Source organism: Odocoileus virginianus, chromosome 14 (genome assembly GCF_023699985.2).
Source record: "Odocoileus virginianus isolate 20LAN1187 ecotype Illinois chromosome 14, Ovbor_1.2, whole genome shotgun sequence".
NCBI lineage: Eukaryota > Metazoa > Chordata > Mammalia > Artiodactyla > Cervidae > Odocoileus > Odocoileus virginianus.
In genome coordinates, this window is record NC_069687.1 from 4,063,222 (window position 1) to 4,086,980 (window position 23,759).

The 23,759-nt window shown below is 50.4% G+C and overlaps 1 protein-coding gene across 4 annotated transcripts in view; it reads left to right on the forward strand.

The window, feature by feature from the left end:
- ICE1 (interactor of little elongation complex ELL subunit 1) overlaps positions 1 to 23,759 on the forward strand; it is a 61,450-nt gene that overhangs the window by 24,356 nt on the left and 13,335 nt on the right. For 3 of the 4 annotated variants that reach the window (XR_011491164.1, XM_070476449.1, XM_070476450.1), the window contains exons 11-15: positions 5,269 to 5,355; positions 7,486 to 7,859; positions 10,192 to 14,802; positions 16,006 to 16,174; positions 21,417 to 21,577. Coding sequence is in view for 3 of the 4 variants with exons in the window: in XM_070476449.1 (XP_070332550.1) it covers positions 5,269 to 5,355; positions 7,486 to 7,859; positions 10,192 to 14,802; positions 16,006 to 16,174; positions 21,417 to 21,577 (5,402 nt within the window). In the remaining variant the exon portion in view is untranslated. Of the gene's footprint in view, positions 1 to 5,268; positions 5,356 to 7,485; positions 7,860 to 10,191; positions 14,803 to 16,005; positions 16,175 to 21,416; positions 21,578 to 23,759 lie in introns of those variants that run through there. The other variant, XM_070476451.1, reaches the window with a different exon arrangement.

Genomic DNA, 23,759 nt, shown 5'->3' on the forward strand with positions numbered 1-23,759 from the left:
AATCCCAAGTCACAGAGGAAGTAGCAGCCCTCCAAAAGCAGGCTTCGGCTGCAGGAGCCTGGCGTCCCCAGAGCGGGTGGTGTGGGGTTGAGGCGGCGCAGCGTGACTGACGGATGGGAGGCCTGCCGCAGTCCGGCTGCATGCGGTCACAGGCTGTGACCCAGACTGGCTGCAGGCCGCGGCCGAGTTTTAGTCTTCTGGTGAGTTAGGAAAGGCAGGACCCGGGACGGCTGTGGCTGTCAGAACACGGGGTTAATGGTGCCGCTTGGAAGGATAGCTCCCCCTCTTTGCAGAAAGTGAGGTATGTGTACACCGTGTGGGTCCTCACCATTCCCACTCTGCTTGCCCTCCTGATGAAGGCGTGTCCTGTAGGTTCATGACATGAGGACCTGCGTTTGTTGGCAGAGGAATAGCCCTGTGGATGGAGGCTGCAGAGACGTGCCCTGGCTGTGAGAGGTGCTCCTGTCCTGAGGAGGAGCAGGGGCAGGAGAGAAAGACCCCAGGCACGAGGAGAGCAGTCCCTGAGGGAGCAGTGGTCGGCCGTGAACAGGGAGAGGACGTCTCCAGCTGAAGTCGTGTCCTCAGAGGTCACTGCTGTGACATATGAGGCAGAGTTCTCTGATACTAAAAACACGATCATAGGAGTGAACCCGCTGGAAAGGCTGGGTTGCTGAGTGGGCAAATAGAAGATTGCTTTGATGAGCCAAGGGATTTAATCGTGGATATCTCCGAGTATGTGGTGTAAACAGATAAGGAAATAAAAGGTGTTAGGGGAAATCTGAGACTTTGGAGCGTAGAGCCAGATGTTGTGCTAGTCACCTAGGACTTCTCAGAGCGGAGAACAGAGCTACTCTTTCCAGAGAGAGTGTGATCAAGAAGTGATAAGACGATTTCCCAGATCAGGACCTTGATGTGATAGTTGCAGTAGAAAAGCCTGCCAGCTGTAGAGCATGGTGTTTATGTACAGTCTCCATCCCTGACGGGTTCAGAGGAAATACATTTAAAAACAAATGACACAGGAAGATTGGATAGAGGGGGATGGATGCAGAAATTTCAGTTGAAGCAAATTCTGATTTGAAAGCAGTCATATAACACAAAGGGCTTCCCTCGTATTTCAGTTGGTAAAGAATCTGCCTGCAATGCAGGGGCCTGGGTTCGATCCCTGGGTCAGGAAGATCCCCTGGAGAAGGAAATGGCAACCCACTCCAGTATTCTTGCCTGGAGAATCCCATGGACACAGAGCCTGGTGGGCTACAGTCCATGGGGTTGCGAGAGTTGGACACGACTTATGATGAAAAAGAATAATTCACATCTAGGAATGAATTTACTTGGATTAAAAGGAACTATCTAGAATGATCAGCAGTGCAATTCATCAAGAAGAGACTGCTCTTTTGATCTTTAGGCATAAAACTGCATTAGGTGAAACACTTGGATTTTCTAGGGGGAAGAGCCAAATCTGTCTTCATAAGAGACTTCAGTGTGTTTGTTAGAAATAGAAAGTAAAAGCAAACAAAATGGGAGATGGAGTGGGAATCATGATTGCAGGATGGATGATTTACATTAACTCTTAAACCACATCCTGGGGATTCTTTAAACTACTTGTCAAAAATACCTAAAAGCTGACTATTTATTGAATAAAAAGCTACAATCTGAGATTAGGTTATAGATATTTCAAAAGATATTAATAAAAATCTCTCCTTCGCCCTTCCTGAAAAACTGATAACTGAATACACATAAACTGCTCTTGGATAACAGAAAAGATAAAAGCTGAAATACTAAACTATTTTGGAAATAAACAAAAATAAGGCAGCATTTATTAAAATCTTTGAGATATTGCCAGTATTCAGTGAGTGATCCGTGGTCTTAAGCGATGTTGTGAGGATATGTGAGGATAGACACAGGGCAGCCTCAGAGGAAGAATCCCTGGCACGCACCCTGATGTGCTGCGTTGCTTCAGTCTGTCTGCCTCTACGACCCCATGGGCTGTAGCTCGCCAGGCTCCTCTGTCTGTGGGATTCTCCAGGCAAGAATACTGGAGTGGCTTGCCCTGCCCTTTTCCAGGGGATCTTCACCACACAGGGATCGAACCCACAGCCTTTTTAAGTCTCCTGCATTTGCCGGTAAATTCTTTACTGCTAGCACCACCTGGTAAGTGATGTTAGGACGCTGGAATTACAGAAAATGAAGCAAGAATTGCAGAAAATGAATGACTTAAGAAGGTAGAAAAATACAACAGAAACGCAAGGGAAATAGAAGGAAGGAATTGATGAAGATGGAAACATGCGTGAATGAAACGGAAAACAGAGCGGTTACTTTGGGACCGCTAAAATGAGTGGCTGGGCCTCTGCAACGCTGCTGAAGCTGACCACTCTTTGGCGAAGCTGATCAAGAAAGGAAGGCAGAAAAACCTAGTAGTACCAGGACTGAGAAACCTGTCAATTTGGAGAATTTCTGAATTTAAAAATTTCAGATTTTGTCATGTTTATAAAATGGAGTGTTTTGTAGGAAAACACACTCAGATTGACAGACCAGTTGTTGGAATATCCTGAACAGAGAAATAAGCCATAAGAAAATTAAAAGTTAAAGATCTGATACTATGGAAGATCTAGATGACTCACAGGTGAGCAGGTCTTCAGTGAAAACCTGATGTCTTTATTATTATTTTTGCTTTAGGGCTTAAAAACTACGGACTGCTTCCTGTCTCATTGTTTTAGACTAGCATAACCGTGTACCAAAACTATATATGTGAAGATAGGCACACATATCTTTAAGACTCAGAGCTCTGTAACTTAGGAATAAAGCTGTGAGAATACTAAAATTTTAAGAACTCACATCTATTAGTAATTTAGAATATGGACAAATTACGACTTAGGATTTATCTCAGGACTACCACAACTGGTTAAGAGGGACATGGTAGGATCATCTCAATTCAGCGTCCATCCCTCATTTGAAAAACAAAAGACAAGGTAATAGTAGGAAAAAACACCCTGAGCTTGGGGAAGGTGAAACACAGCGCAGGTGCTGCCGTCAGAACTCGGCCGCTGCTCTTCATCCTCTCTGCGCGCTGGACGCCCTGAGCAGACTCACAGCGTAGGAGCTGTCAGTGCTCGCGAGGAAGTCGGGCTCTTCTCATCTTGAATGAGGTGACTGACTGTAAGGAAAGGAAAACAGCGGTGTTGGAGCTTGGGCAGGCACTGGTGCGTATAGTGAGGACGCGTGGTGGGTCGTCACTAGTCTGTCAGAGCAGATGGGATAACAGTCCGTTCTCAGATGGCCGCAGATTGGTCAGACGCGCGGGGAAGTACCTGGAGGCCATGTGCCTGCCTTTGTGAAGATAGCTCTAAAATGGCTGAACATGCACACAAATGCTGTGTTCCTGGATCCAAACAGTGAAGGCACAGAGATGGGAATTTTCCCCACATGTATTTATAAATGTATACTCTAACACTGGATGGGGAAGGCTCATCAGAAGGAATAGACCCCATAATAATAAATTAACCCTGAGCCAGAGTCCTGCCAGCACAAATACTAAAATACAGTCATAAGGATGTGTGCCGTTCATGTGGACACTGACGAGTCAGTGGAGTAGGCAGGTCTAGAAACGCTGTCCTCAGAGGTGCCTGGTGTTTTTGGTAAAGGAGACATTATCAGAGGGTCAGGGGAAGGTGTGTGGTTGAGCTGAAGGGCGTTTTCACGAGTAAGTAAGTCCTGGTGCCACAGTGAAGGCTGTTTTCTGTCTGCTTTGCTGGTATTGGATAGCTCTCGTGTCAGACTGGAAGTAATGAAGGAGTGCTCAGTTGGAATAGGCACAGCTCTGGTTAATAGCTTCTAAGAATAGATAAGGAACTTTTTTTGTTTTTTTTTAAGGTTCCGTGTTTGCTGCTTTGGATATTTGTAATAAGCAGGGATCCTGGTCAGGTCATTTAAGCGAAGGGGGGGTCACAGTATTTTGAAGCAGGCTTTTGGGTAGGTTAATCACAATGTAGATAAACTACTTGATCATAGAATTTTGAAACTTAAATATGGATGCACCTCACACAGTGACTGGCTAATTTGGGTCAGGAGAGGTTGGAAATGCCCAAATTTTCCAAGTTCTGTAAGTTTGCCCCATTTGTCCTGGTCCTCTTTCTGTGGACTTCATTTATAGAGTGATGCAGTTTGCCATTAAATAGGGCTGTCCTGTTCCAAAATTTGTGATTCCTTGGAGATATTTTTATTATTGATCTTTTTAGCCTCTCTAGAACTAGATTAAAGATTTCAGTGTTTTCAAGAAATGATTCTGTTTAATAACATCAAGTGAGCTATAACAGAATTTTGAGGTGACCTGAAATTATAAGTATTTAATACTATTTTCAGTTAAATTTTAAGTAGTGTACAGGCTTGTCTTTTTATGTGTATTTGACACAAACTGTTCATGTTTATATTTTGATGAATGCTTTTTGCTTGGAACATTTTGGGGAATTTGTATTTTTAGTGTTAAATTCACTTTAAAACCACAGTGTGATATTGTTAATGTTATATGACTTTCATTTAGTTACAATTGTCCTTTGCCTTTCAACTTGAACCAGTGATTCTTAACCACTTTAGGAATTCAGACCCTTTGAAAAAAATTTCCAAAAATTCCAAAGCCCTCGCTTTCCTTGCAGATGTGGATGCTGCTTTCTGTGTGTCTAGGCATGTGGGTGACACTCTCTCCATCTCCATATGTTTATAGCCACGTTTGTCTCTTCTTGTTTCCTCTTAAGGCCATTAAAGAATTTCCCAAGACCTGTGAAGCCCCTAAGTTAATTACCGCCTGGTCGCCTCTGGTGGCTTTTCTGATGACCTCATGGAACTGAGCAGATAATGTTTCTTCTTTGTAGAATCCATGGAGCAGTGATACATACTGGTCATTCTAGCTGGGCTTCCTCCCTGCAGGCCCCAATCACATGTCACTGTCTGTGGAAGATGCAGAGACCAGAGATTTGTTTATCCTGTGCCTGCATTACGGTGGTGACGACCTTTACCAACAAGCACATCGGGTTTTCTGAGTCCCGCACTGTGTGCACCGCATCCTCCAAACAAAACCCAGGCTTGTGTTCAGGCTTCAGTCAACAGGCTTTCGTATCAGTAGCTGGCTGAACTGTGTTCAGTGGTTGACAGAGGGGAAGGTGGTTTAAGTCACCTAGTTTTCTAATTCCCTGATGAATCCCGATTTCCCAGGAGTGTGTTTTGGCCTTGGGTCGAATGAGCTGAGTGACACGACTAACACTTGACTCTCTTCCACAGGGAAGGTAAAGCTGCTTCTGAAGGAGCTCTGGCTGTGCATCAACACCACACACAGACTCCCCGGTGAGGGCGGCAGATGCATCCCAGGTGAGGGGGAAGCTTCCAGAGCTTCGTTTCATGCATCAGCAGCGGTGTTTACTGTGGATGTTGTACCGCTTTAGTTTTCAATCTCTGTAGAATCTCGCATCAAAAGAGTGTAATAAACTAAGGTGGGCACTTGTAATCATACAAAGCTCTTTTCCTTTCATTGTGACTTCTGGTCTCACTGAATGCATCTGGCTTTGGATTTTGTAATAGCTGCTTCATCAGGGAACATCCATGGAAACTGGGAAGGACTCGTAGAGGGAGTGTGTGTGGCTGGTTGCAGATGGAGACCGGCTTTCCCCGTTTCCCTGCTCATGTCACCTTCCCTGGGTTCCTTTAATTGGGCTTCCTTGGTGGCTCAGACGGTAAAGAATCTGTCTGCAGTGTGCGAGACCTGGGTTCGATCCGTGGGTCAGGAAGATCCCCAGGAGAAGGGATTGGCTCCCCGCTCCAGAATTCTTGCCAGGAGAATTCCATGGACAGCGGAGCGTGGTGGGCCCTAGTCCCTGGGGTTGCAAAGAGCTGGACATGACTGAGTGATGCTTTCCCTTTTTTTTCTGCCTTTAGTTGCCCCTGGTCTGACAGTTACCGATCTTTCCTTGTCTCCTGACCCTTTTGAAGACTACAGATCGTTGGGTAGAAAGCCTGTGGGTTGTGGCATGTTCTCTTGTATTAGAGTGAGGCTGTGTATTTTCCACAAGAGCTTCTAGTGTGTGCTGGGGAGAGAGCGTGTGGTCTGCCTTGTCCTGGGGGCTGTTGACCTTGACCTCCTGTGGCAGCGGTGTCAGCCCAGTTCCTCCTGTGAAGTTGCTGTTGCTTCTTCACTCAGTGGTCACCCTGAGGGAGAGGCTGCGACATGACGCGCCCACTGTTTCCCTGCAGCCCTGGCCCACTGATGTGAGCTCTGCTGATGCAGCTTGTGGGCTTCGATTACTACTTTGTTGAATAGTGGTTTTTGTAATTCCCTCATTTTCCTGAAGGTATTAATTGCAATTTTTCTGTAAGAAAGAACTGTCATTTTTCTCCACTTACTCATTCATTCACTTACTTCTGTCAATATGGTCTCATAGACACTTGTTTTATCCTGTGTGTTATAATCCAGTACTTATTATTATATTATTATTATATATATATATATATATATATATATATAATATATAACATTATTATTATAATCCAGTATTATTCCTCTTATTGCTCAGATTGCCCCAGGTGCAGTCACTGGGACTATCTGGGCCTCTTAGGCATGTCCATCTTTACATCTGGTTGTGCAAGCTGTCTCGGGCTCAGCTTTTCTCCCCCTCCCCAGCCCTGTAATCAGCCGCTGCTCCACAGAGCCCTGAGGCTTTCTATGAAAGGTGTGTTTGTAGCTTTCATATATTTTTATAGCTTTCAAATATGACAAGTGGTTGTTTCCAGTTAATTTCCAGGACACAGTGTTTTTCCTACAGTTAGCATTGCTGTGACTTACCAAGATCAAAGCCCACAGAGAACTGGCCTTTGATGGTAGCTTCCTGTTGTGTGACAGTGCAGAGCGTTTCTGTGATGCAGTCAGGTTCCTTAGAGTGTTGTACAGATACTTTCATGGGGTGAAGGTGAAAGTCGCTCTGTCATGTCCGACTCTTTGGGAATCCATGAATTCTCCAGGCCAGAACACTGGAGTGGGTAGCCTTTCCCTTCTCCAGGGGATTTTCCCAACCCAGGGATCGAACCCAGGTCTCCTGCATTGTAGGCGAATTCTTCACCAGCTGAGCCACAAGGGAAGCCCTACATGGAGTAGGCCTGGTATAAGTTGATTTTAGAAGAAGAAATGTTTCCTGTCTGACAACGAGTGTGTCATTGAGGCCCGTCACCATGGCCACAGACAGAAGCCTTGGCGGGCACGTCCTGCTGCCCGCTGACAAAGGCATCTCACCTCTCCCCTCGCCAGTCGTCTTTTGTTGAGGGAAGCATACTTTTGTGGAATGTGTTTTAAGTCTTATAGGATATTCTTTAGGCAGGGATCGTTGGCTTTTAAAAATGTTTCTACTTGGATTTAATACAAGCATTTTGAACTGTTAAAATAGGTGTTCGTTTTTTTTTTCTTTTACTGATAACTAAATAATTTGATACTCACTTTTTTGTCCCCTGCAGGAAAGCCTGCCCAAGAAAACCTCAGATCCATCGAGTCCAGGGAAGATGGGGTGCTCCCTGCAGCAGGTGGCAGCCCCGTCCGAACCTCGGCTGTGCAGACGTGCCTGGCAGAACTGTCCATGGAGATCGAGGGCGACTTCTCTGCCTGTGAGGACGTGGGCAGAGCAGCGGGTCGTGACAGCGGCCTCTCTGGGGAGGATCCGGCTCCTGAGGCTGCGGCGTGGAGGGGCGAGGCTCAGGGCCCTGGTTTCGACGAGGACCTCCAGGCTGCAGTCGACTTCTTCAGGCGGCCCCCGCCCCTGCTGTCCCCGGTGCCCTCCCCGCCGCCCGTGTTGTCGCCTCGTCTGGGCGGCTCACCTTCTCTGCTTGCACCTGTGAGTGGGCACTTTGTATGGGCCTCACCAGGTGGCCACCTTGTCCACCCTGACGTGAGCGCGTTCCAGATAGTGTCAGGGCGGAACCCCAGGAGTTCTCGAGGCACGCTAGTGCCCCGGGGTCTGTATCTTACACATACGCACACACACACGCACGTGCACACACACACACACACACATCATGGTCTTCGTTTTGTACTGGGGGTGCATTGTTACTGTTTTCATCTGCAGCATATTTTAAGTCCCCTGTGGAGGACTGTGTCTTAGTTGCTTACTCTTACCTTTAGTTTTGGACACGTAACAGGCATGGAATGAGTGAGTTACACAGGTGTTCTTAGACCTGAAGTGTTTCAGAGACGAAAAGTCCATGTATGGCATGCACGCCTGTTAACTTAGGTTGATGCATTCTCCACCTTCATGCAATGAATTCATCATCTCTTTGTGTATTTGCAGAGTGGTTTATGTGATTTCTTAGGAAGTTAATCTTTTTTTCTCTTTCCTTTTTATTGTTTAAGTTGTGAAAGTGATAGGGGTCGCAAAGAGTTGGACATGACTGAGCAACCTTCACTTCACAACATACTAGGAGACTAGGAAAAGACAGAACCAAATTCCATATAAAGGAAGTTAGTCTTGACAGAGCAGATTTGTATACTTTTTGGCTTAAGGAAGAAAGAGATAAATGGCTCCTTTGAGTCACTTCATTTAGGAACCGTGATGCATGTCTGTTACGTTCTGGACACTGGGTGCTAAACGCCAGGAGCCCAGAGGTGACTGAGTCTGGTCACCCTTGCTTGGGTCTTGGGGGGGTTGCCCATGAGGGGCTGTGGTGGAGTCTACGTTGCTGGGGCTGGGCTGGGCGCTCACCCTGGCAGGAGGTGGGCAGAGGGCTGGTGGGAGAGGCCCCAGATGCTGGCATCCAGCTGGGCGTGGACGAGGTGTCGGGTGGAGGTGCTGTTCACAGAGGTGTGGAACTTGGGCCAACCTGATGCGGGGGGTGTTCACCCAGGCCAGGGCCCAAGCCCATGTGTGTCTTAAGGGCTTCACGTGTTCTCCTGATGGCAGTGGGGAGTTGTCGATGGGTCCAGAGAAGTGGACCCTAAACGTGAAGTTCCACGTGAAAATTTCCGTTGAGTCACCGTGGGGATGGGGAGAAAATGGGGGAGTCTGGGGACAGGCAGGACCGTGGACTGGAGTCTTGGGATCCAGCAGTGTTCTGCGTTCTTGGCCCCTGGATCCAGTAGCCACACTGGAGTTAACTGGTAGGCACTGCTTTGGAAAAGGTCTCCAGGCTGAGCGAGCAGCGAACCCGGTGAGATTTGCAGTGTGGCTGTGAGAGGAGGATGGTGTGGAAACAGCGCAGAGCACAAGAGCCTCTGGGCGGGAAGGCAGTGGAGGAAATGCTCCTTGTTAGGGGTGGGTGGGCCTGCCCCGGGGGCGCCTGTGAGCCGTGGGTCCCGTCTGTGGCGTGGAGCGGGCCGGGCTGGGTGCAGCGGCCTGTGTGCAGCGGAGGCCTGGGGCCGGCGGTGTCCCTCCCTCAGCGTGGGGAAGGTGAGGGCCGTGTCCTGGCGGAATGCCGGTGAGGCCGGAAGGAAGAGGACAGAGGCTGGACGCGACGCCTGCAGCAGAGGAGAAGCAGGACAGGAGGGTGCCCTGGCGCCCTCGGGAGCATGGGCGTTTCTGGCGGGGCCGTCTGGGTCGGGTTGGTTACTCATCATCAGTGCGTCTGCCGCGCAGGACTGAGGGCAGGCGGTGGTGCGCTGGCTCTCTGGGGCTGGGTGACGGAGGCAGGTCTAGACGAGGGGCTGGCTGGTCAGGAGTCGTGGAGGGCTTCTGGAGCAGATGCGGAGGTCATGGGCCACAGGGAAGGGGCGTGGTTCCTACACGGAGGGGAACTTGAGGGTCGGGGATAACTGCAGCTGGGGTGCAGCCTCGGTGAGAGGCGTGGGCAGACGGGCCTGCAGAGTGGCCCCCAGAGCGCGAGCCGGGCCTGGGGGGGCGGGAGGGGCGAGTGGGGGTAGAGAGGACAGCTGGGCGGCTGCAGGCAGTGGGCCTTGGGAGTTGAGGAGGACGGTTCAGAGTCAGGACAGAGCGAACCCTCGGCCGTGAGTGCACAGCGCCTGGACGCCTCTTGGGGGGACGCAGTGTGCATGCGGGGAGCATGGGGGGCTTCTCTGAGGAGAGACGGGGAAGGCGCTGGCTCCCCAACCCCCACCCAGGTGGCCTGCCTTCCTCAGACGCCTCCGGAGCCTGTCCGCGTCCAGTGCATTTAATCGGTAACTGTAGTTGGTTGAAGTTGTATTTAACTGACGGATACAATTCCTTTGTTTTTAAGGAGCCCTTCTTTGGAGACGGTGCCAACTCCAGCGATTATGACTCGGCCCCACATAGGAAACCTGAGCCTGTGTCAGGAGATGATCCGCCTGAGGCCCAGGACCGCTGTGGCTCATCTGGAGAGAGGGAAGGAGCTGGAGCCTGGGAGGAGCGGTCCCATGTCCGCGAGGCCGCCCCGGCCCTCAGCGCAGGGACCACGCTCGGCTTTGGGACCTTCGCAGCAACCCTGTGGGAGCCCGCGGCCTCGTTCGCCTTTGCTCGGGAGCAGCTCTGGACAGTGTCCTCTGAGCTCAGGGCTGGGAGAGAGAAGGGCGTTGTGGACGAGCCCGGCAGACACACAGAGGTCGGGGAGAAGGCCAGGTTGGTGCACGGCGCGTGGACACTTCCCAGAGCCACGGGCGGCGAGGCTGCCGAGACGCTGTCGGGCGGCCTGGCGCGAGAGGAGGGCGTGGCTCACGGTCAGTCAGACCCGCCTCCCCCTCCCCCGGGCCTGCGGCCGCTCAGTGAGCCCAGGGCACCTGATGGGAAGACCCTGCTGTCCCCAGTGCTTGAATCACCCAAGTCAGAGCTGGCCAGGTGGACGCTTAATGATGGAACTGCATCTGAATCGGGGTGGCGGTCAACTTCTGGTCATTTCCAGGGAGAGCCCAGAGCCTTGGAGAAGGAAAGAGGAGCCATGCAGAGGTGCGTTTCAGGAGCACCCCCTGCCCCGGGAGCTGCGGGACTCGGCCTGGGAGATGCGTGGTCTTGCTCCTTGGCCTCGCGCGCCTCCCCTCGCTGCGGCCACCCCCCGTCTCCCTCGGGGCTGGAGGGTGGCGGTGGTCCCGCCATTCCCCCTGCCATTGGCCCTCCCCTCCCGCCTGGCTCAGAGCAGACGGCGCCTGCTGTCGCGGTGACCACGCTGGAGGTGCCCTCCGAGTCCCCAGGGTGCCCCTTGGGAGGGGGCCATCTGGAGAGCAGCTTCCCCGCTCTGAGCCCCGTGTTGGGGGCGTCTGGTCCTTTTGGTCAGAGGGGCGGCCCGCTGGGATGCACGGCCTGTGTGAAGGACTTGAGCAATGCCCGCTTGCTGCCGCAGCCTCTGTTTCCCCCACGGTCGGCGTTCCTCCCGCGGTCGGCGTTCCCGGGGGCCGCCAGCAGCGGGCTGGCTGCTAGGCAGGCGCTGAGGGTGGAGCTCGCACGTGCTGGAACAGGTTTCACAGCATCACCGCGGCCTCCGTCCAGCTTGGTCAGGAGCGGCTTAGACTTTGGCAGAAGCGCTTCCTGGCACCACAGTGACCTCTTGCGGCGGGGCGGTGAGGAGAGGCTGAGCGCACAGCCCGACGGCGCGCCGCGGGCCGCGAGGTCCTCAGAGGGCAGCGGGTCGGCGTCCGCATTCGCCGGCGAGGACCACAGTCCCGCTGTGCCCCAGGCCCCGGCATCCGTGCTGCCCAACCAGGTGTCCGTGATCACGAAGCAGGTGCGGCCTGGCCCCGCACAGCCTTCCCGCCTGGAGCCCCCGGGGCCGGCCGAGAGCGAGCCCGCCTCAGCGATTGCCGGCGACGCCCAGGCCGGCTGGGCAGCGTGTGGAGCGCAGCATGGCGGAGAGAGGGGTGCCCCTGCGCAGAGCAGGGCCCGGAGCCCTGCCTCAGGAGCCCCCACCTCCTGGGGAAGATTAGATAGTGATGCTCCAAGCGGTTCTTACCCCATAGAAAATTCCCATCATCCTACAGACTGTAAATTCTCTTTCTCTTCTGAGAACATCCTGGTCCCAAACCGAGAGGCCCTGACGGGCGGCGCGGTGCAACAAGAGGCTCAGAAGCGGAGCCCTGGTCTTCCAGCCCCAGAGGTGCACACGGCCAGCCTGGACGTGAACAGACGTCCAGCCCGGGAGCTGACGCTCTCCAGAGGTTTTCCTGCTGGAGAGGAAGTCAGGTGCCCTGGGGTGTCTCTGGCCTTTTCACAGGCCCCGCCTGCCCTGCAGCGTGGCCCAAAGGAACGCCTGCAGCTGGAGTCTGAGAGTCCTGGCGGTGCGCCTCCTGAAGGCCTGGGCACCGCCGAGACTGCGTTTCCGCGAGCTGCCCCGTGCTATTACAGTGGCATCCGGGAGGCTGGCGGAGGCGACACTGAGGTGGAGGAGAGCGAGGCGCCCAGCGGCAGCGAGGGGGAGCCCGAGCCCGACCCCGCCCCCGAGCCGGGCCCGCAGGGCGCCCCCAGGTGGGCCGCAGGGGCTGCGGAGGCTGGGCCTTCCGTCGAGGTGGGCTCCCTGACCTCAGCTCTGCAGGAATTCAACATCAGCACGCTCTCTGAGACGGACAGGCTGTCCACCTCCGAGGTCGTCATGTTTCTTGAAAGCTGTCAGCTGAGAGACTATAGTTCAGCAGACTCCGTTTCAGAATGTTCTAGTAAAGGAACCCTGAATAGAGGAATGAATGAGGAATTGAAGCACAGTGGACCATCAGGAGAAGGGTGTGGAAGTCAGATCTGTGAAGAGGAAGCGCTGGAGACCTCTGAAGAGTGGGTGGAGTCGGAGGAGGACGACTGTCCTTTGCGGGGTCAGCTCCCTCGCTGCTCCCTGGAGACACTGTCCGAGGTGCTCACCAGGCTCGGGCAGGAGCTGCAGGCCAGCCAGGAGGACAGCGGGGCAGAGGAGGCCACGGGGCTGCTGCTCTTCAGAGGGCCTGAGAGCGCGACGGCACAGCACCTCCAGCAGCAGCTTCCGCCTCTGAACACGACCACCGCCAGCTCACCCGCGCCGACGGCCGGCCCGCACACGCAGGGCGGGTCCCCTGCACGTGCTGGACCTGGCCGCAAAAACACGCAGAGTGCGCCCGAGGGCCGCGTGGATGCGGTCGGGCCGGTGGGCAGTGGGGAGGAGGTCCCGTCAGAACCCACAGAGCCCTCGGTCCTGAGCGCTGACCCAGGAGCGGGTCCAGGAGAGGTGAGGCTTCAATGTCAGATCTCCACGGTGACCTCTGAGGTCATCAACGTGCTCATCAACAAGGATCAGAACCTAGTCATTGAGAAAGGGGACAACTGGACCATCATCAATGGGGTGGCGCTCATGCCGGAGGTGGGCCAGGTTATCCTATGTGACGCCCCAGAGGACGCCCCCCTTTCCACTGATCCGGAAGAGCTGGCAGCTGGTTTCCTGTCGGTTCCTCCCGTGGAGAGGTCCCCAGAGGCTGGTTGCCCTGTCGCACCTCTTCAGGAGCCCCCGTGTGGCCGCAGTGCTGCTGGAACCCAGGAGGAGATCTCAAGCAGTGGGCAGAGTGGTAACTTTGATAAAAGTCGTTTGCGAAACAGACCCGTTAAACCCAGCGTGAGGATCAGCTCTGAGATATATGATCAGAACTTTGAGTCGCAGACTGCTCCATTTGATCACACTTATTATAACTCGAAACTGGAGCCACTGGGCAAAAATAAGAATCGATCAAAGGTTTCAAACAGAGATCAGTCCAACAAGCCAGTCAAGACTCCAGCATCGGGCCAAGTTGAAACCACTCAGCGTGAAGTCTCTCCTTCGTTTTCAGGGGAAAGAAGTCATGGAAAACCCCAGAGAAGTCACACGCAAACCATCCTGGCCACTGCCGACACATCCACACCCGCAGACTGCTGTGTGGACACGCTGAGCAAGATCCGGCAGGAGGTGGGGCCCCCGCTGCCCCCACTGCTGGCGCCCCTGATCGCCACGCCACCACGGACATCCAGGCCAGCATCTCCCCTCATCTCCAGCTCCAGCCCCTCCTCGCCCCTGTCCCCGCTCTGCCCGATGTCCCCGTCATCCGAGCCCGTGGCACCTCCTGTGACGTCCCCGCCTCCAGAGGAGCCAGGGCCCTGCTCTCCTCCATGCGCCTCCCCGTCCCCGTCGTCCGCGCCGGCTAAGGACAGGGTCTTGTCGTCCCCCCTGCAGTTCTGTGCGGCAACCCCAAAACACGCCCTCCCAGTGCCTGGCCGCCTGCCCCCGCTCGCCGCCCCCCTTCCTGCGGTGGCAGCGCCCCCGGAGAACTCGGTGAAGATCCTGGACACCATGTACCCAGAGCTGTCCGCCCGGGCCCGCACCCTCAACATCCTTAAAGGAAACATCCAGCTCACGCGAGGCCCGCCGGCCGACCGTAAGGGCCTGCCGGGGCCCGTGGGCGCCATCGCAGATTTCCAAGCCATTGCTTCCAGCTCCACCGCCTTCGTGAAGGCAGGGGGCAGCTCCAGCGGCGATGGCAAGCAGGACAAGGCAGGAGGCCTGGGGCCTCCGCAGGACCCAGCTGGGAAAAGGACGCTGTCTGCAAGCACTCTGCGGAGCGCCAAGAGGCTGCGCCTGGACAGCGGGTCCCCAGAGCCGGAGCCCAGCCCGAAGGGTGTGGGCTGCAGCCCCCAGAGGGACGCCCCCCAGGCTGCAGCCCCGAGCACAGAGGAAGACAGGCGTCCTCTCCCAGATTCGCAGTCGCCCCCCAACCCTGAAGAAACCGCGGAGACCCCTGACAGAGTCATCGTGGAGGCCCTGAGAAAGGTCAGGGAGGCAGCTTTTGACCTGTTACCTGTCATCCGGAGTCACGTGTATGTGGGAAACATCTCCAAAAAGCCAGTCATGCGAGACCAGGAGAAGGAAGTCGTCTCCGAGTTCAGCACCACAAAAAAGGTAGGTGGCTTCTCTGCCCAGAAAGCGTTGGGATTGCCCGTCCCCCGACACAGGCTGTCTCCTGCCAGCGAGGGGGAGACCCTGAACAGAAGGTTATTGTCTGGGTTATTATCCTATGGACTTACTCACCTGTGTAAGTGTCAGGACCTATGCTTTATTTCTAGCCAGCAGTTTGTACATCTGAGAAGTGGTCAGACGTTGGGGACTTGGTAGTCTGTGTTCACTAGATAAGTTACAATTTTAAAGGGAAAAAAAGGTGCCCGTCAGGACTTAAAGTGTACAGTTCCCATTGATGCTGGCACGTTTAAAGGTCCAAAATAGTTTTCTTCAGAGCATCAGTTGCTCTGTGATAGAGCCTTTCTGTCATTACTGTTACATATACTTTTGAGAATTTTGAGAGAAAGTTAGGGTGTGGGTCCCCCCCTCGCCCCCCACACTCAATACAGGTCACCAGTCAAATAGGAACACATGCTTAGTTTCAAAAGGAGGTGGGGAGAGAAGTGTGTAGGTTTACATACTGGGTTTCTTAGGACTTTCCTAGGTTATTATCTTTTCCATGTTCATGTTGATAGTGGGTGGGTGACTTCAGTGTCCCTGGATTAACATTAGTGGTTATCTGTGAGTATAGGCCTGAAATCACAGTGGTATACATGTTTATTGTTCATTTCAGAAAGCATCAAGAGCAGTACAGGTAACTTTGGAAGGATGTTTATTTTCAAGTGATTGAATGTATCAGGTTACTTAGTACTCATTTTCCTGAGTAAGGAAACTGTTACCCAGTATTCTAAGAGCTAAACAGGGTAAGTGTGTAGAGTATATTGCATTTCAGAAAACAAGAATGGCAGTAGAGTTAGAGTGGATTTCATACACACAGATTATTTTAGTAAAAGCCAAAACATGATAGCTTGTTGGAGTGGCGGTAGTGATGGGCATCAGGAGTTGGACGGGCCGTGGGCCCCGTAGCCCTGCTGACCTCGGCCAAACTGCTATCTGCCTGCCGGGGCCCCCTTTCTCCGCAGAGCCTCCCAGCTTCCCTGCTGAGCGGGTTACCGCAATGGCAGCTGGCCTCTGTCTGAGACAGTGCCGCTTTTATTTTCCCAGCTTTCCCAAAGACTTGACTTTGTAACTTGTAACTGTTCCATAGTAGGCTAACGATAAATATCAACATACATCGTCTTTTTGTTTTTTTATCCCCCAATTCAGCATTTAGCAGAGAGCTTGCTTCACTGTATCCTCTCAGAGCTGAAAAATCAGAAGATGTCCGTGGAGCACAATTATATCCACGCGCTCTGCAGGGTGTACGTGGGGATCTGCCGGCAGCTGGGCGACCTGGAGAGGGCGCGCCTCTTCTGCTACGGCCTGCTCAAGGAAGGTGCGCGTGGGTGGGGACACGCTCGCCTTAGAAACGGGCGCTTGCTCTTTTACCTGCTCACATGTGCATCTGGGTTTCCCGCTGAGCTGTTCTGTGTGTCTTGCGTGCGTCGCCCTGGTTTTCAGTGGGAGGGTTTGTGTGACTGACGCTTGCCTCGGTCAGCACACACGTCCCTGCTGTGTGTGGGAGGGTCTCTCCCCACTGCGTCCTAGTGTGACTCCTTGTGCAGCTGCTTTGGACTCAGACGTGGTCGGCACAGGAGGAAGGAACCGTCGTGATGCAGCTGACTGTGCTGTGTCCCTGGCTGGAAGGAGCAGAAACTGCGGTGAATTCATAGGCTCACAAGACGTTTCAGTGAGACACGGGAAGCAGTGCTGCCCTTCGAATCTTTCCTTTCAGCGCTGTGTCTTCAGTCTGCTGGTGGGAGCAGACGGGCCTCATTCTTAACATCAGGTTGTCAGGGAAGCATTTAAATAGCAACGTAATACACAAACACAACTGAATATTGTACCAGAGGCTGATAACCTTGTGTCACCATAATGTTTATGGAATTTTTGAATCAGGATGAACCTGCCACGTATAGACTTGTGCATGAGGCTGCTGCGTTCGTTGCCCACTTTGTTTTTCTTTGTTTTTTCAGTCACTTAATAGCAAGTAGTTACGGGGTGTGCATCAGCGTGAAGGCTTTGACGGTGCCCAGCCCTGGCCTTGGCAGTGTGCATGCATGACCATGACCTCACGGGAGCACACAGCAGGCTCATCGGTGGAGGGCGGCGGGGAGGAGAGCCCCGGGGGCGGCCAGGCCCCCTGGGTCTCTGCTTCTTGCTCAGACGCGCCCAGCCCGGTCTCCCCTCCGGACCTTTGTACCCGGTTCTCTCCACTCTGTTACGGTCAGACTGTTCCTTGCCCTTGCTGTCTCTTCTCCACTAGATCAGTCTGAGCGCTGGTTTTGTTTCCCTTGTCGCTGTTACGGCCTCTGCCGGAGAACTGCACTGTGTGCTCCCACTGAGTGTCTCTTGAATGAATGAGAGGGACAGTGGAAGGTGGCTTAGAGAGAGTTTTAGGCCTGAGATGCTTTCCCTGTCAAAGTGACTTTTGAGCTTAGATGTGAAGACAGAAGTAAGAGAGAGAATTCCAGGTAGAGGGAACAGCCTGTGATGTCCTCAGATGGGAGGAAGTGTGACCGGAGAAGCACAGTTTCCCAAGTAACAGATAAAGCAGCACAGAGAGTGTATGCTCTGGGTTTCTCTCCTCCTAAACACGTCGCAGTGTTAGATACAGCAGAACACAGACAGTGAAAGAGATGTGGTTTCATGCCGAACGGGGTACAAATATTTATGTTGACTGGTGTAACCACTTGAAAACACTTAGTTTCTTATAAAATTAGACATTAATTTATCAGCATCATTGCTCACTTGCTAGGTCATGTCCAACACTCTTGGACCTCATGGGCTTCAGCACACCAGGCTTCCCTGTCCTTAACTATTGCCCAGAGTTTGCTCAGATTCATGTCCATTGAGTCAGGGATGCTATCTAGTACCACCTCATCCTCTGCCACCCCTTTCTCCTTTTGCCTTCAGTCTTTTCCAGCATCAGGTGCTTTTCCATTGAGTCACTTCTTCACATCAGGTGGCCAAAGAATTGGCCTTCAGTCAATGGAAGGACATCAGTCCTTCCATTGAATATTCAGGACTGATTTCATTTAGGATGGACTGGTTGGATCTCCTTGCAGTCCAGGGGACTCTCAAGAGTCTTCTCTAACACCACAGCTCAAAAGCATCAATTCTTTTGGTGCTCAGCCTTCTTTATGGTCCAGCTTTCACATCCATACATGACTATTGGAAGAAATAGTGACTATACTGACCTTGGTTGGCCAAGTAATGTCTTTGCTTTTTAATACAGTCTAGGTTTGTTATAGGTTTCCTTACAAGGAGCAGGTGTCTTTTAATTTCAAGGCTGTAGTCACCATCTGCAGTGATTTTGGAGCCAAAGAAAATAAAGTCTATCACTGTTTCCACTGTTTCCCCATCTATTTGACATCAGTGATGGGACCAGATGCCATGATGTTAGTTTTTTGAATGTTGAGTTTTAAGCCAACTTTTTCACTCTCCTCTTCACCCTCATCAAGAGGCTCTTTAGTTCCTCTTTACTTCCTGTCATTAAAGTGGTATCATACGCATATCTGAGGTTGTTGATATGTCTCCTTTCAGTGTTGATTCCATACTGTGATTAATCCAGACAGGCATTCTGCATGATGTACTCCACATAGAGGTTAAATAATCATGGTGACACTATACAGCCTTCTCCTACCCCTTTCCCAATTGTGAGCCAGTCCATTGTTCATGTATGGTTCTAATTGTTGCTTCTTGACCCACATAACATATTTTTCAGGAGGCAGATAAAGTGGTCTGATATTCCCATCTCTTTAAGAATTTTCCAGTTTGTTGCAATCCACATAGTCAATGGCTTTAGTGTAGTCAGTGAAGCAGAAGTAGATGTTTTTCTGGAATTCTGTTTCTCTAAAATCCAGTGAATGTAGACGATTTGTGTTTCCTCTGCCTTTTCTCAACCCAGCTTGTACATCTGGAAGTTCACCATTCAGTTCACTTCAGTTCAGTCACTCAGTCATGTCTGACTCTTTCCCACCTCATGGACTGCAGCATGCCAGGCTTCCCTGTCCATCACCAACTCTTGAGCTTGCTCAAACTCATGTCCATCGAGTCCGTGATTCCAGCCAACCGTCTCATCCTCTCTTGTCCCCTTCTCCTCCTGCCTTCAATCTTTCCCAGCATCAGGGTCTTTTCCAGTGAGTCAGTTCTTTGCATCAGGTGGCCAAATTATTGGAGTTTCAGCTTCAGCATCAATCCTTCCAGTGAATATTCAGGACTGATTTCCTTTTGAATTCACTTGTTTAGACTGGTTGTAAAGCCTAGCTTGAAGGATTTTGAGAGTAATCTTGCTAGCCTGCTAAATGAGCACAGTTGTGTGGTAGTTTGACCATTGTTTGGCATTGCCCTTCTTTGGGATTGGAATGAAAGCTGACCTTTTCTAGTTCTGTGGCTACTGCTGAGTTTTCCAAATTGGCTGACATATGGAGTGCAGCACATCATTTTTTAGGATTTGAAATAGTTCAGTTGGAATTCCATCACCTCCACTAGCTTTGTTAGTAGTAATGCTTCCTAAGGCCCACTTGACTTCATGCTCCAGGATGTCAGGTTCTAGGTCAGTGACCACACCATCGTGGTTATCCAGGTCATTAAGATCTTTTTGTAGAGTTCTTCTATGTATTCTGTCCACATTGTCTTAATCTCTTTTGCTTCTGTGAGGTCCTTACTGTTTCTGTTCTTTATCGTGCCCATCCTTACATGAAATGTTGGCATCTCTAATTTTCTTGAAGAGATCTCTAGTCTTTCCCATTCTGTTGTTTTCCTCTGCTTCTTTGCATTGTTCGTTAAAGATGACCTCCTTATCTCTCCTTGCTATTCTCTGGAGCTCTGTATTCAGTTGAGTATATTTTTCCCTTTTCTCCTTTGCCTTTCTCTTCTCCTCTTCACTCAGCTGTTTGTAAAGCTTCCTCAGACAACCCCTTTGCCTTCTTGCATTTCTTTTTCTTTGGGATGGTTTTGGTCACCGCCTCCTGTACAGTGTTACAAACTGCCTTCTGTAGTTCTTCAGGCAGTGTTGTCTACCAGATCTAATCTCTTGCATCTATTTGTCACTTCCACTGTATAATCATAAGGGATTTGATTTAGATCATACCTGAATGGCCTACTCGTTTTCCCTGCTCTCTTCAATTTGAGCCTGAATTTTGCAACATAGAGCTGATGATCTGAGCCACAGTCATCTTCAGGTCTTGTTTTTACTGACAATATAGAGTTTCTCCATCTTTGGCTGCAGTATAATCAATCTGATTTTGGTATTGACCATCTGGTGATGTCCATGTGTAGAGTCACCTCTTATGTTGTTGGAAGAAGGTGTTTTCTCTGACCAGTGCTTTCTCTTGGCAAAACTCTGTTAACGTTTGTGCTCCTTCATTCTGTACTCCAAGGCCAAACTATCCTGTTGCTCCAGGTATCTCTTGACTTCCTACTTTTTCATTCCAGTCCCCTATGATGGAAAGGACATCTTCTTTGGTGTTAGTTCTAGAAGGTCTTATAGGTCATCATAGAATCGTTCAACTTCAGTTTCTTTGGCATTAGTGGTTGGGGCGTAGACTTGGATTACTGTGATGTTGAATGGTTTGCCTTAGAAATGAACCGAGATCGTTCTGTAGTTTTTGAGATTGCACCTAACTACTGCATTTCGGACTCTTGTTGACTCTGAGAGCTACTCCATTTCTTCTAAAGGATTCTTGCCTGCAGTGGTAGATATCATGGTCACCTGAGTTGAATTTGCCCATTCTGGTCCATTTTCGTTCACTGATTCCTAAGATGTCCATGTTCAGTCTTGCCATCTCCTATTGAACATGTCCAATTTACTTTGATTCATGGACCTAACACTCCAGGTTCCTGTGCAATATCGTTCTTTACAGCATTGAGCTTTCCTTTCACCACCAGACACTTCCACAACTGAGTGCCGTTTCTGCTGGCCCAGCCTCTTCATCCTTTCTGGAGCTATCAGTAATGGCCCTTCGCTTTCCCCCAGTAGCATACTGGACACCTTCCGACCCGGAGCACCCATCTTCCGTTGGCATATCTTTTTGCTTTTGCACGCTGGTTGTGGGACTCTCATGGTGAGAATACTGGGATGGGTCGCCCTCCCTTTCTCCAGTAGAGCATGGTTTGTCCTTAGTCCACAGTGTGACCCACCTGTCTTGGTGGCCCTGCACCTTCGCCGCAGCAAGGCTGTGGTCCATCACGGCGGTGGCCTGAAAGGACACTCATCTGGTGGCCGGGTTCTGGGTGCGGGCTCTTGAGACAGGGAGTCTGCCTTCTCCGCTTGTCTTAGAGTGTGTTGCTCTTCTCTTCAGTGGTGCATACTCATGCCGTGTTTCAAATTTGATTAAAGAAACTGCCGGAGGGAACAGTTGGCTGAGGCTGGGGGAGAGGACGGGAGGGGCGGACAGAATGGCCGGGCGGGAGGGACGGGAGTGGACTGGGAGCAGCGGAGGCTGTGGCCTCCCAGGGCTGCCTCTGCAGGTGTGGGCAGCACGGGGCGGGGCATTGGTTAAATATGTTCTCGCTTTGTAATTTACTCACCTAATCAGACATGAAGCTTTGTTATCCTGTTTTCTTTCTCATAGATTTCCCAGAGTCTGAGAAGCTGACCTTGTTCATTGCAAACATGTGGCGTGATGTGTTTCTCTCTCAGTCTGTGATTAACAAGGCGATGCAGCTGGTCGCCAGGCAGCGCGCCAAGGGAGAAGTTCTGAACTGTTTGCGCGCCTTCCTCAATTGGGAGAAGGTGAGGTTTCTTTTTATTTTGTGCAATACCACACACATAGACCTTATGTAAATGTTTTATTTGGTTTTGTGTTCATGAGCATTTTAGAGCTATTATTCTTCACGTTAGATCCTTCAGAATACCATTTTAGTCTAAGCTTGTGCATTTTGTTCATTAAGTATGCATGAGACACTTGGGGAGAAGGTGTGGACCTCTGTGCCTGGTTCATTGGGCAGAGTTTATTTTGGGTACTAATTTGCCGCTGGTGAAATCCATACCCACGCTTACATAAGTAAGGGTCCCGAGAAGATGCAAACCTCTGCTTCTACACGTGGTACTTAGGTGAGAAAATTGAGATCCCAACTCCTTCCTTTGATGATTTTTCTGAATGTGATCTGTGTTCCTCTTCTCAATTGATGGAATTTGTAGTTTTTTGGAGTATTGTGTGCTTTCTTTTATTACTTTATTTTCTTTAGTGACTGATGTGCTAATATAATGTGTAGATTGGTGTTCTTTTCATAGATTTTCTCTAATGAGAATCTCTGGGTGCTGAATTGATAGTGATAAACTATAAGAAGAGGTATTGAAGAGGCACTGAAGTCAGTGACAGTTTGATTTTCACTTTGTTCTGCTCTTTGTTAGGACTGTATTACTGTCCTTTAAAAAAAAAATCTGGCTTGTGCCTGTAGTCAATGTTTATGTGCCATTGTGCTTTCCTTTTTAGTTCTTTCAGATGTCAGTTAGACTTTAATTTTCTTATAAAACAAAAAGTAAAGGCCTTGGTGGATAAAGAGTTAGGGAAGTATTAAACAGCAGGTCTGTAGTCAGCCCTCCGTCAGCCCACCTCGACAGTCCCGAGTGTGTTGTGTGAGGGCTCATCTGATTGCAGTCACTTGGCAGCGAGCAGAGCCCTCCTGCCTCCGCCCTGCATTCTGCCCTCCGTCCGTGGTTACCTGCCGACCGGGCACTCCCTCCCCTGCTGAATCCTCCCACTGTGCACTGGGGTCTCCTCCTCCAGCCCATTCAGGCTGAAGCTAGATAGGACAGGGTGGTAAAAGCCATGATTAATGAAGAAGGGAGAATTTTAGTTAAGTGTATTTTATCTGTATCATATCAAATAAAAATATAAACTCAAAGCTGTTAAAAAGAGAGAGAAATACCTGGGGGGAAAAATACCTTTATAGTCTAAGACTTCCATATTCTATTTTACAGAAGTCAACAGATGTGATACTTAAAACATAAGTAAAGAGACAGTAGAAATCAACAATACAAAAAGTAAAGTTGAATCAAGACTGTATTTTTCACGTCTGCGACATTTGCAAAAGCAGTCATAAATTTGGCCACACAAGAACTTTTAAGTTGTAAAAAGTAAATATTCTACACTCAAAATTGTCTGGTAATGATTTAGTAAAATTAGACATAAATAGTTTAAAAATTCTATAAAAATTCAGCAGAGATTGAGATGCACAGTCCCTGGACAATCTGTGAACAAGTGGAAACTCAAAGTAAAATCGCAGTATCAGGAACCCTTCATTACCAGAGACCTCTCATTTTTGGAAGACTCACACTCATTGCGATACTTTAAATGTCTTCAGTATTACACACAGAAACAAAGTTCTTTAATAACCATCTTGAAAATTAAAAATTTGAGAAGGAATCTAGGAAAGAAAGAATGTGATTTAAAAGGTAACAGTAATAAAGTTGAGAATGGAAAAAAGAAAACACTGCCTTTAAAAAATGCACTGTTTATAATAGCCAGGACATGGAAGCAACCTAGATGCCCATCAGCAGACGAATGGATAAGGAAGCTGTGGTACATATACGCCGTGTAATATTACTCAGTCATTAAAAAGAATTCATTTGAATCAGTTCTAATGAGATGGATGAAACTGGAGCCCATTATACAGAGTGAAGTAAGCCAGAAAGATAAAGACCATTACAGTATACTAACGCATATATATGGAATTTAGAAAGATGGTAACGATAACCCTATATGCAAAACAGAAAAAGAGACTCAGATGTATAGAACAGACTTGTGGACTCTGTGGGAGAAGGCGAGGGTGGGATGTTTCAAGAGAACAGCATTGAAACATGTATATTATCTAGGGTGAAACAGATCACCAGCCCAGGTGGGATGCATGAGACAAGTGCTCGGGCCTGGTGCACTGGGAAGACCCAGAGGGATGGGGTGGAGAGGGAGGTG